This window comes from Botryllus schlosseri, chromosome 14, assembly GCF_051294905.1.
Source record: "Botryllus schlosseri isolate E-star chromosome 14, Bs_hap1, whole genome shotgun sequence".
NCBI classification, from domain to species: domain Eukaryota; kingdom Metazoa; phylum Chordata; class Ascidiacea; order Stolidobranchia; family Styelidae; genus Botryllus; species Botryllus schlosseri.
In genome coordinates, this window is record NC_137249.1 from 5,613,528 (window position 1) to 5,626,674 (window position 13,147).

Genomic DNA, 13,147 nt, shown 5'->3' on the forward strand with positions numbered 1-13,147 from the left:
AGCAGTTCTACATATTATTTCTCATCCCATGTGATCAGATTCACCGGTAGAGTTGGTGGACGGTCGGTCAGGGCATGCCAATTATTATTAGTCACTTTGTTGCATGCTGTTCTTTGCATGTCTTGACCTCCCGTCAGGATTGTCGATATAGTGAGGAGAACACGATTCCGAGTTGGTATTTCTATATGTGGCGCATCTGTTCGCAACTGTATTGTGGGGGTCTGATTGTAAAGTGCGCAACTATATTAAAATCGAAAAATAAAGTCGCATTGAATCGCGCGCTGCGCGAAGAAACTTTCAAGAATAATAAAAATCTTTCAAGAAATCGGGAGTCAATTCGTAAATTCAAATTATACGTCGACGGCCGCCAGCACCTACTAATTGAATTACGTGTCCACGGCCGCACAAATTTGCTTCTACGGCCGCAGGTTGGCCACCCATGTCATACAGGTATACCACCATGTCTGCTTCTCTCTGATCAATCAACACACGGTGCAATCCTTTATTAAGATTTCAAGGCGTTCAATAAGCCCGGTACCCCAAATTTACCAAGATATCAATGCGTTAGGGTTAAGTAGGTGACGAGATAGCGTGGTTGTTAAACTGTGCGGCCTGTCTATCTCGATATTGAATTCATGCGGGCCGCGGCCTTGAAATTTGAAATTGGCCCGCGACCCGTTTTCAGTTGACGACACCTGGCATAATCGGTGTCTTACAAAAGCCTAGAAGTGTGCGCCGTGCTACAAGTCGGCGGTTACGGAATCAAAAATAAGAGATATCGGCCTGGTGTAAATGACTATTGTCGTCGACAAACACCATTATTATCACAAATGACATTAGGGTTCAGTACATCGTAAATGCCGATAATGCAAGTCTTCTCGCTTCGACGAACTTACGCGTAAGCTCCACCCTCGCTCGCTGTACAGTGTACAGTACATACATATGTATAAAAACATACAATCACTAAAATGTATGTGAGCAAGTAGTGGGGAATCTCGGAAGACTGGGGCCGGCGGGCCACATTATCATGTAAGACGAAAAACTGTCCGCGGGCCGGATCCGGCCCGCGGGCCGTATGTTGCCCACCCCTGAATTAGAATGAAGGGACTGTGGACTGTTAGGTTCGTATACGAGGTAAATAGGCGAAATAGGTTTAATTAAACGATACCCTGTGAAGATAAACACGTATATAACCATATATTTTCCAACTTCGAAAGAATTGTGCAAATAGCAACGATACAATTTAGCCTATGCAGGAAACTGTATAGTGTATAGTGTATATGTATAGATATCCCACAAGTTTAGGTTGTTGCCTTTCCGATATCTAAGTGTTGGAGGTTTACCTAGGCTCCTCCTCGCCACCTCATCCGCGGTGTCTTACAAAAGCCTAGAGGTGGGCCGTGCTATTAGTCGGCAGTTACGGAAAATAAGAAGAATATCGGCCTGGTGTAAATGACCATAGTAGTCGACAAACACCATGAATACCCCAAAAACAAAACAAAGGTGGTTGCCTTAATATCTTCAGCAAGTATTTGAAGTGTATCGTTTATTTGCAGCCAAGAAACGAGCCAAAATAAATCGTTTGTAGACTCGAAATAGTTTGCTCGTAATCTACATTTCTATGAATTATTATTTGCTGGTTGGCCATATCTCTTCTGAAGATTCCCGTTGCACATTGCACAATAACGCTGTACGAAGATGTTTAACCTACTCTAGAGACGCGGGCTTTTATCGTAATTAGTTGGACATTATGGTACTGAAACATGCGATCACGACTAGCCTCTATGCTACTCAGAATCCATGGAAAAGTGATCAGATCCTGATTGTTAATGATTACATTCATTTGACCAGTGGCGGCTCGTCCTATAGGGCAACTGGGGCATTGCCCCACCTAAAATTCTGTTCAATGACAATTATTTACCATTTATAGATTCACAACAATCAATATATACCGAAATAACAGCGAAACCCGCATTATTCTTGTGCTTTCGCTTGTAAATGCCCATACCTAGCGAAGTTTCTGCGAAAATCGAATTCTCTTCTGTGTTTTCGCTTTGTGAATGCCTAGCCGGGGCTTGCCCCGGTAGCGCTCATAAAAAGCTTTCACTGTCTATTCTCTCAAAGCCGCGCACAATAAAGAAACGGTGATTTATTCTCTCGTCATGTATCGCAAACAGATTTTACTCAAAAGCGGGTATTGGTCACCATTGATTTTGACGATGCTCCATACCGAGATCGGTCATGACATTTGGCATATTTGGTCGTAGTGTTAGTATCGATCGCTGTACCAAGTTTTAAGTTTATTACTGAACTATGTGGGTGGTAATTTCGTATCCTAAGTCGAGTGAGAGCTGACTCGCCATTTATCACGAACAGATTTTACGCAATACCGGTATTGGTCTGTATCGATTTTAACGATGCTCCATACCTATATCCGTCTTGAGCTTTTGGACGGTATATCTTGATTTCAGTATCGGACGCTGTGCCAAGTCCCGAGGTTGACACTCAATGATTAGGGCATCAATTTCATTATGGAGGTCGAGTATTTTGGGCCTAACGCTGACTACCGCATTGCGGATTTCACGCAAAAGCCGGCGTTGGTCTGTGCTAATTTTAACTGTGTTTCATACTGAGATAGATGATGAGATGATGATCTCATGAAACAGTTTACTAAGATTCTCGGCTGGCATTCAAATATTCACTTTATTTTATATTCTCCAATGTCAATTTCACCGTGAAATTGTGGCCTTCAAGCCATTTGCTGACAACCCGATATCAAGCGCGTTAGCTATAGTTCGTTTTCGATGGCGGCTAACTGCTGATCAATTGATCAGCCTATTCCTCAATATATTTTACGCAAAATTCAGTGTTTTTACGCAAGACTCGGCTCTTATCAGCCTGGAAATTGTCCAATGTCCATTGATCTAATCGTACACGGGAGGAAAGCGCACTCTTACCTTTTCCCAACGTATTGCGATAAAAAATGAAAGGCTGGCGTATAAGCGAGGATAAGGACGCCATGTTATATACTTTTACACTGCTGGTGCCAGGGGACAGTGTCTCTAGTTCGACCGAAATTGGGTATCGTATCGTGATCTGAAGCATGTGGTCTACTGCAAACGGTGTCTCGATATTACCCGATAGTCGATAGTGCTCGGCTCGAGTGGACTTGTTTATATTCTAATGCATCTTTTTCTGAAGTAGTAACCACTAGCGAACTTTTAAAATTCCTGTAGTTGAAAAATCGCTTTCTATTAACTTTGCTGCAGTAATTAGACTCGATGCGTTAGATGTGCTCCCGATTCTCAACGCTCTCATTCTGGGTATTCCAGATTTCAATCAACTCGTCATTGAGCATTTTGCAACTATGAATTCACGCCGCGCGCAATAGGCCTGCTGATGCAAATGTTAAAATATGCAGGTATGAACAACTGTACTTGATATTTTCTTTCGAATAATTTGAAATACGTGAGTCTTGTTTACCATGCTTAATGTATATACCCCATACAAACTGTGTGTGACCACGACGAAGTCACATTTTCACGTCGGAATACACTATTGTGACGTCATTTAGACAATTAAAATCGCGTACACCCCTTGCCCCACCATCCTATATTATCACGAGCCGCCACTGCCATCTTGTATGATATAAATCCAGCGATTATAGTTTGTGCGTTTATTTTCTCACGGATGGGTATAGTGTATTGTACCACATCAATTTGTTAAACTTCTCGAGACTTCGAGCCGATTGGCTGCTAATAACAGACTGTTGCATGTTGGTATACATAGTAACTCATGTATTTTATTTGCAGTTCTACGTGTGCATGAGCGATACAACGCCTTCTTGCAGGCATATTTAACTTTATATTAGCTATTTGATTCAAGATAAATGGCCAATTATTCTGTCTTTCACACAGCTACCAAAATGTAATGACTTTGAATCGTCACCGATACTTCGAAAATTCAATTTGACTTGAATTATAACTTGACTCGTGACTCGACTTGACTTGACTTGACTTGACTCGAGTCACCTCCAAAAAACGAGTGACTTGACTTACTCGAGTCACCTTCGAAAATCGATTGACTTGACTTGACTTGACTCAAGTCAAAATGTGCAATTACTCGAGATGACTCGTGACTCGAAGGTAGTGACTTGATCCCAACACTGCGGAGGACGTCCAAATTTCCTCATTTTTTGACATTTTGTCCTATTTTTTGAGAATTTTGGTTAAATATAGGGCGAAATTCGACTGAGATACAGTTAATCTGCACTGAAGTCACGCTCCGGCGGCTATTTCGGGAGCTGGGCCGGAAAGTATATCTTTTTTTAGTCAACCAACTGGTAATGTGAAAGAAAAACTGTATTTTGGAAGCCGAGCCAGAAGGTTGACCTTTTTTTCTAGTCAAACGACCACGAAGTGAAAAATATTTACCATTTTTTCAGGATTTTCCTCTGGTATTGCAAGTCTGAAAGTTTTGAAAAAGTGTCCTCTTTTCAGATTTTCTAAAATATGGTAGCCCTAACTTAGCGGGACTATTAGTTCGATCAGTTTCGAGCATATTGACGGTTGTACATAATTTCAATGATATTGTTAACAATTTCACGAACTCGTTTGCTTATTGGCAAAAGTTAGGGGAGCCACAAAGTGTTCATAGGATGAATCGGAAAAATAAATTTGATTTGTTGTTTTGCGTTTTTTTTTTGTAACTTTTACCTCTAACTGTACCAAGGAAATGTAAAAAAACATCATCAAAGTCAAACGTATCAATTCTACTTTCGTTTTACTGCCGGCAAAAAATGTCCTCTTATTGGGTGCTAGAAATATGGTAGGCCTAGATCTGACACTTCTAGCGTTGTGATCGAGCTGGCTCACTGGCTGACAGTAATAATAGACAACAACTTTTCGTTGTTGCACCTTACATTATTTCGTCTTCACTCCTCACATCGACAGTCTCTCGCTCACCCTTCATATTTTTACAAACATTCTGACGTCATCACTATTTATTATCGTGATTCTGTAATTGCATCATCCCGTGCTGAGTCGCAATCTTACTGAGCTAGACCATATATATGTTATCGATGAGACTTGGCAGAAAATATTCGCCTATAACAACAGTCCAGATGCCCAAGCCCCCTTTTGATCTTCGATCCCTGTGAAAATATAGCGCCAAAACTTTTGTGAAGGGCTCTAAACAATCGGCGCAATGTCAACACGAGCACAAAGTGAAGGCGACGATTATGTGATTTCATGTGAACCAATCTTCAAAATAGTCACCATAACTAAGGCTTCTATTAGGAATATGCATATCGCACAAAGGAAATCGAGCATTCTTGTGTTGTTCATAGTACTGACGTGCCTCCTACGACAGTACGTGTTGGAGTTCTACACCTTTGATCACCGAATATATAGTTCCGGTGTCATTCATTTTGACATAGTCCAATATTTGACAATTTATACGATTCTTTCATTATAATATTTTGCGATTATCGCTTCTTTTCGATGGTTGATCCAGGACGTGTTCGGTAAAATACAGGAACCGTTGTGATGCTTGAATTCAAGCCGTGACATTTTACGCATCAACTCGATATAGATATGGACTCGACTCACCGCGACCATATGGGTCAGAGAGAGATAGAGATAGAGAGAGAGAGAGAGAGAGAGAGAGAGAGAGAGAGAGAACACATTACCATCGAGCCTTATTTTAGGTGGTATAGCCCTATACATTTCATATCACACGATGTACAATTGAAAAATATTCTATGTATTCGCGCACAATGTCGAAACACACAGATTTTGCCTTTGCATTTCTTCTGTCGTATCGTTTGGCCGTCCACTTTACCTTACACCCTTACATAACAGAGTTTGAAGGTAAAGACTATGGTATAACCAAAATGCAATTAAATAATTTCGCTACATCGAATACTGTTTTGAGTCCGTACCGTGTTTGTGTTTACCACGATATTTCATGTATTGGCAACTGCATGCAATATATTGAAACTTTTATTGAACAGAAAGCATATAAGCCTTGCAATCCTCCGAAATAATTAAGGATTTTATTTTCCAAAACGCGTATTGGTACGTACAGTCCAGCCGATACCGAATTCTGATGCTGAAAATACTGGCAATACCCCATATTTTCATCCCGCGACCGGCATGCATTTTCCCAAGTTCACATTGACCAAGTGCGCTAAACAAGAGTATCGTGTTTGCTCCGCGTCTGCTGCCTGATCACTTCTCGCTGCATACGCGTGGCATGATGAACGAGTACTCGATGTTGAATTCTTGAAATTGAGTGTGTGCAGCGAAGGAACGTACCAGCTAGACTTCCGTTTATCTCGAGTGTTTTTACCTGTGGTGTGAGAAGGTGTCCTGCAAACGCGATGGGAAATTGTAAGATTGGATAACGAATCATCAATCAGTCTATGCAGTTTATTTAAAAACGATTGCATGGCGGACTCATCCCAGCAACGAGATGCAGATATTTTAATTCCGTCCACTTTTCACAAGACTTATAGTTATAAATGTATATATTTTACAGTTGTACACAGAACACGCAGTAATGATTGTTCTACCCATACAAAGAGAGGCCAAGAATCAAACGATTCACGTAAGTGATATAAACATAGGTTCCACGCATTGAGTGCAGCCTAATTAATAATAACATTATATTTAAATAATATAAAGGAACCACTGTATCTATTGCGCTGTTGAAACTCTGATTTTCATTGTGCGTGAATTGAAAATAAGTTTTGCATTACGCCACCCCGCACAAACCACTGAATGTATGCATGATGATATCGCCTTTCGCAATCAAGGTAAAACCAAACCATTTCGTCACTTTCACCTTTTGTATTTTCGTACGTAATTTGGTGCGAGTGTGTCCTCTCTCAGGATACCATATTGTGGGGGCTTCATTTCAGAACTGCTTTCGGATTTGATCATATCATTTTGTTCTTTCTGTAAACCATAAAGAAAATGCTATATTCTTTTTTGATTTGATAAATCTGAACTTGACCGGAGCAAATATTGGCCTATATTTTGTGTCATTCGTACCGTGTCTGTCTCGGCTGTCCGCTTGTTGTCTTGGTCAAGTTTACTCAGAAAATCGCTGACTCTCTGGTTTTGCTTTTGCTCTGCGGTCTTCGATGCTTCAAGTAATCTCTGTCTGATCCTCTTGTCACTAAAATTCCACCGCCGACTTAGTATCGAAATACATGGCATGAAATAAGATATACATAGCTAGCAGGTGACATCTTACCAATGATACTTGAAATTAAAATATCTTGACACGTCCACGGTAGTGTCGACAGTTCTCGTTTCTTCACATAAAATCCCGTCTACATTTCTTCGGTATGTGGGCACCTCATACGTCTTGCCTTCCATAGCCTGAATCGCAAGACATGATGTGATTACTGGTGATTGTTAAGTGTTAACCATACTTTATATCCATGAACTATGCAAACGTCACTTGCCTGTATAGAAGATTTGGCGTTGAGCTGTTTGGACGCGTCAGAGCATCTTTTCGGTATTCGAATATTTTGAATATTCTTTCGCTTATTTCTTTTTGATTGCGTGTTCGAGCCTGTACTGTTCGGTGACGAACTCTTCGTACTTACTTCGGGTAAGGTTGTTACTGCCGTATCGCTGAGAGAGACAGTATCCGAATCCGAAGAATTCACCAACCCTAAATACGGAATACTTTTATTGGTCTGCATGAGCAGTAGATTGGTCTGAGCATTCGATTGTCGAGATTTATCAGAGAAATTCAATTTAGATGATTTTTATACCACAAAGAAAAAGCACTAATGGGATTGGGAGCACAACTAACACAAATCTCGATGATTTTCTGGTTTGTTTTAAGTGACAGTTCCAAAACTACCAAGACCGGGACAGATTTGAGCCGTTTTCATATTTTATAAGAAATAGCACGCCAACTTGTGGGACTAGTCCTTGGAAAAATTTACTCGAGCGATGACTCTATTCAAGGCAAACTTACAGGAGATTGTGCGGCTGGATGCAATAAATATTATTATACGTCGAACGCACGTGACTATAAACTTTATAAAGTGTTCGGAAAAAACGATAATCATAAATATTATACATACATCTCAATTCAACGTGATCTCGGGAATGTTCAATATCGTCGAATTCTCGCTGTATTTTGATAGCCTTTTTCTTCTTGCTGATTTTCAATAGGGAGCGGTAGAGCTTCCGCTGACTTTCAGACATCGCTCGAAGATTATACCGTATTTCCTTGTACCAAACGTCTAGCTGTAGAATAGACAAGACGTCAGAAAACCCGAGTATATTATGAAGATTTTCCAAGCATCAAAGTATTCTAAATTGATCTTTAAATCTCTAAATCGCGGCAATGACCCGCTAGGTCAAATCACGGCAATATTTTACATGTCGACGTGGCCCGCTAATTCAGAGGTGGTCGGTAGCGAAGTATACTTTTGCCTATACTGGCACTACCTTATCTAGTGGCTATTATTTTAAACTACTTCTACTTGAGTACCAACGATGACTACTTTGACCACCCTTGATTTTAAAATATATATAATAGAAAACTGAGCTAATACTTCTTTATAAAATACCGTGGCTGCTGTTAACTACATGTCATTCAAATACGATAATTTCATAGTAAAAATGCGTTAACGTACCGCGGTATAACAAATTCGAACCAGAAATTATACATACAAAGTGTGGAAAATACTCTGGTAGAGTGCAGTAGGCCTATATTTATCAACTATTTACATGTGTTCTATACCGTGGATTATAATAATATGTTCATTTCTTACCTCCTTTTTCGTATGGCGGTTCCGCACTTGGTCGCAATTGGCTAGGAATGCGGACGATTCACTCGACATTGTTTGCCTCAAAGAGATCAAGGTGCCTTTGGATACTTTGTACGATTGCATATTGCTCGATTCGGTGTAACTTTTTAAATTAAACCTGTTGAAAGATTGCCTGCAATTCATACGGATTCATCTCGCGAGAAAAATTAGTGATGACAAATCACCAACTACGATACTGACGCCCAGTCATGTTTGACTTTGTTGCGCATTATGTTTCAACATGTACACTGTACTGTACAGTATCGACATTCACCTCATCTTCGAAAGCACGGCGATTTTTGCATGCTATAATATTTACATTTAGTATGGATCAGAGTTCAAAATGCAACCATCAGCCGCAGCTAAATCTCTCACTACAAGCCTTACTTCCTAGCTACAGGTCTCTGGCTGCCGATCGGGGTACACAGACAATAACCAGCTAACTCAATTGCTCGCACCAGAAAGTTAAATATGCATTTCAAGTCGTAATTCTATTTTGGTGTTCGAGTGACATAGTTATTTCGTCAGACGACCGTGAACGCGTGAACTCTATTCTTCTCTCATTCGTCTCACAGTAAAGTTCTTGAAATTTCCGAGTGGTAATTGTAACGTTTTCGCACAAGGATACTCAATACGCTGCAAGAGCACGGTAAACGCTTTATGTAGCAGCTTCCAGTTTTCCGAAAGCAACCCTCGACAAAGGCTCTTGTCCTAATTATGTCTCTTGAACTCAACAGTCGGTAAATCATCGATTGTAAAAATCTATTTATACAACCTCTCAACGTATCGTCGAGGCCCTCCACCAGCGACTGAGCACTATCGTCTTCAAGACTGATAAATAAGTGGTGAGAGTCCGCCAACAATTCTCGAGATACAAGCTCATTTGGAGTTCTGATCCCGAAATAATCGCCGCTGAAATAACAATGACGTCAACACTAGTTGACATTAGTCCATACTCTTCAATAATGTTGCTTTCTTTTAGTGGGATATCATAAGCAAATGTCACAGTTATATGGATCGATGTAGTTACAGTAGTTTATAAAGACCCGAAATATGACCATCGCCCGCGTCATGCCTTTTGTTAAAATCTGGACAAAGTAGATATGAAAGGGAGGATGTTTTTCTGATAAATTTTGTATTTTCACATGGTTTACAGAAGCGGCACACGCGTCGGACTCTTGAGACTCAACTGTATACATAGAGACCTGTGTGTGTCATTTTTACTTGATCGCTTTGATTCAGTAAAATAGATAGTGCATATGTTGGTTTAACCGCCTGTGAAATTGACTATGTAGCGATATTTCATTACTTCGAAATTTGTAACCTCAAAAATTGTGTCGATGTCTTTTACTACGTTCCTTTTATTTACACATTACATGGCGCACTGATAGTCATATATATTGATATCTTCCGCATAGCAATACGACATGACGGCACACCTACTAAGATAGACAACTTTCAGTCCATTTATTTAATTTATATTTTCCATGCATTACTTGCGATTGTAATATATAGTAAAAATGAACTTCAGCTCTTTCTAATGTTACATTGCTGCCGATATTCGAATCCAAACATACGCGGTTATTCTCAAGTGTAATCGATTACGACTATACTATGACAGCGAAATCACATGACGAGTACATGAAAAAAAAAAATGGAAACGCGATTATTCAAGAATAAACATCTTTTTCTCTGCCATGAAATTTGAATCAACTTGCTCACAGACGACAAAACATTTGTACCGAGAATGAGCATTGAACAATGGTAAAAGAAACATAGAAGGTATGGTGATTCGCAGAAGGTAATGCATAAAATGAATCCGGTATACGATATAGTTTCGAAGAAGAACGCGACACTGTGTCGTCTTGTAACTAATCGAACATCTGAAGCGTATGCAGTCAGTGTTCCATGCAGTAGGCTACCCAATGCCGTCATGTAACCGAATTCGATCACATTTCGCGATTAACCCACGCCTGCATCGATCTGACTTCAATCAAAATGCAAGCCAGTACTCAATTTGTTATAAATTAATGTTAATAATCAATTCGACCTTGTTATCAAACAATGCGAACGGTCGTCGGTAGCGTGGCCGAGTGGTCTAAGGCGCTGGTTTAAGGCACCAGTCATTTCGATGGCGTGGGTTCGAATCCCACCGCTGCCACCTTTTTCGTTTAGCGTCAGACTCAAAGTCACTCTTACTTACGATATTAGATTAGGGTTACCATATTTCAGCAACCCAAATTCCGGACACTCTTTAGCGCCCACTAGTGGATTTAAATGAGTTATGACGTCACACTAACAAAGCTTTGCTCATAGACCAGAGGTGGTCACGATCCAGTTCAGGAGTACGTGGCTGTGTGGTTATGTAACCCGGACCGAAAGCACATGTTTTCAGCCCCCTCCCGCCCAAATAGCCCACACTATAGGGTAATCGATGCAACTTCTGGGGCAGGGGGGTGCTTGCTATATGAATCTGGTTTCTACATGCATCTGGTATTTGAATGGATTCTGTCAATAATATTGGTCGTTCCATATATTACTATATAGATAGGCCTACTACTCTCCGCCCACATGACAAGAGTTAGCGGCAGAGCTGGTGGAGGATGATGAGTTCAAAAATACAGGGAGCGTAATTGTACATCGTTAAGTCATGTTCATGTCCTACCGATAACATTGTTTATCAGCATTATGCGGGTGCGCACCACGGAGCTTTATAAACACCCCACATCCTGTGGTTTCCAACCTTTTATGGTCGCGACTCCATCTCCAATTTGAAAATGTTCCTTGTCCCACATCAAAATTTGACGAGCTGATTACTGAAAGAAGTCAGCACCTTTGCCTAGACTTACGGGCTATTTTGGAAGCTGATTACGTTCAACATATTCGCAAATCCCAGAATAAAGGCAAACGACGACCCCCCCGTTTGGAACCACTATCATTGAATAAAGCATTTAAACGGCCTCCAGAAATATACGGTTCTCCTATAATTGCGATTACAATTAAGCTTATTCCAGTAAATGAAGGTTGTTTTTATTTATATTTTATTGCAGTTTTTTCGAGGGTGGTAGTCTCCATCTTTAAATCAATAAATGTGATAGGAAATCGCACACGCCGCGAAGAAAAATATCATGCATTAGCATAAATATTCCCAAAAAATATTGTTTTTATGCTGATTTACGAAAAAATTACGAGCCTACGTCAAACCTTCAAAATTCCGGACATTTGGCATATTTTGGAAATTCCTCCCGGACGCTAGTTTGAACAGTGAAATTCCGGACATGTCCGGGAAATTCCGGACGAATGGCAACCCTATATTAGATACACATTATATATAGCTATATAGCAACATGCATTTGCTCTGCACACTTTGTACATGCTTATATAGTTGATTGACAGCGCACCATCTACTTTTCGGATGCGCATTTACCGATGAATCTGCAATTCTGCATTATGTCTAGTGCTGCTTAAGTTTTACCAATTGTGAAGCTACAGATTAAAAATATCTAATCACTACAACAGGAATGTGCCATTCTTTCACAATTGCGAGTACAGTTATATTATTTTCCACATTTATGTGTATTTAAAAATTTCCAGCCAACGTCAGGCCAATGTTTCATAACATCAAACCAATTTGTGTAATACAAAGGTCGGCACCTTTTCACGATCAAGGCGTATTGTCATAACCACGTTTCTGCGTGCCTCTTATTGGCTATAGTACCCAGCACAGCGATTTTGGACGTGGATCTTTTGTTGCAAGAAATTCAGCAAATATTACATACATTGCTCTGGGGCGGTCGCGACCCACATTTTTACTACTCGTGGTCATGTTTGGGTCGCGACCCATATACTTTAAGTTAACAGCCTTGGATTACGATATAATACATCAATGGGTTACTGGATTACTATAAAATCAAATACGAACCCACGACCTACCGCTCGAGAAGCCGGACGCATAACCATTACACTATCTCGCCCCCCCTTTACTTTATATTGTTAGTATAATTATTTATCTATCACCACGGCAAGGTTTGTGCCAGGTGCTGGATTAGGCCATATCTACTGTTGCATGAGTGCAAGGTTATAGACTACATCCTAACTAAGTAATTCCACCGCATGCAAAGACGTGGGGATTATCGGGATATGGGACTTTTTTTAAACAAATCCAGAGATTTGATGATCATTGACATATCTATACGAAATCATCTTCTTGATTGGTACACGGATTTCCACATTTATTCGCTATAATCCTTGAAAAAAGCGCTTAAACCAAAGAGGGGGGGCTTCGACCAGGGGGGCCCCGGGCGACCG

General features: G+C 40.4%; 1 protein-coding gene and 1 non-coding gene across 4 annotated transcripts in view; one reads left to right on the forward strand and one right to left on the reverse strand.

Annotated features, from left to right (window-relative positions):
• Positions 1-8,985, reverse strand: part of LOC145455160 (uncharacterized) — a 57,124-nt gene extending 48,139 nt beyond the window's left edge. Inside the window, exons 1-7 of one of the 3 annotated variants that reach the window (XM_080333123.1) lie at positions 8,804-8,982; positions 8,108-8,273; positions 7,475-7,686; positions 7,261-7,388; positions 7,056-7,182; positions 6,847-6,980; positions 5,985-6,371 (exon numbers count right to left, since the gene is read on the reverse strand). In XM_080333123.1, coding sequence (XP_080189249.1) covers positions 6,140-6,371; positions 6,847-6,980; positions 7,056-7,182; positions 7,261-7,388; positions 7,475-7,686; positions 8,108-8,273; positions 8,804-8,923 — 1,119 coding nt within the window. In that variant the 5' untranslated portion in view covers positions 8,924-8,982 and the 3' untranslated portion in view covers positions 5,985-6,139. Of the gene's footprint in view, positions 1-5,984; positions 6,372-6,846; positions 6,981-7,055; positions 7,183-7,260; positions 7,389-7,474; positions 7,687-8,107; positions 8,274-8,803 lie in introns of those variants that run through there. The other 2 variants (XM_080333125.1, XM_080333124.1) reach the window with 2 other exon arrangements.
• Positions 8,986-10,918: 1,933 nt separating this feature from the next.
• On the forward strand, positions 10,919-11,000 carry Trnal-aag (transfer RNA leucine (anticodon AAG)). Its single transcript has one exon. It is a non-coding gene; the product is annotated as a tRNA-Leu (tRNA).
• The last annotated feature ends 2,147 nt before the right edge of the window (positions 11,001-13,147 follow it).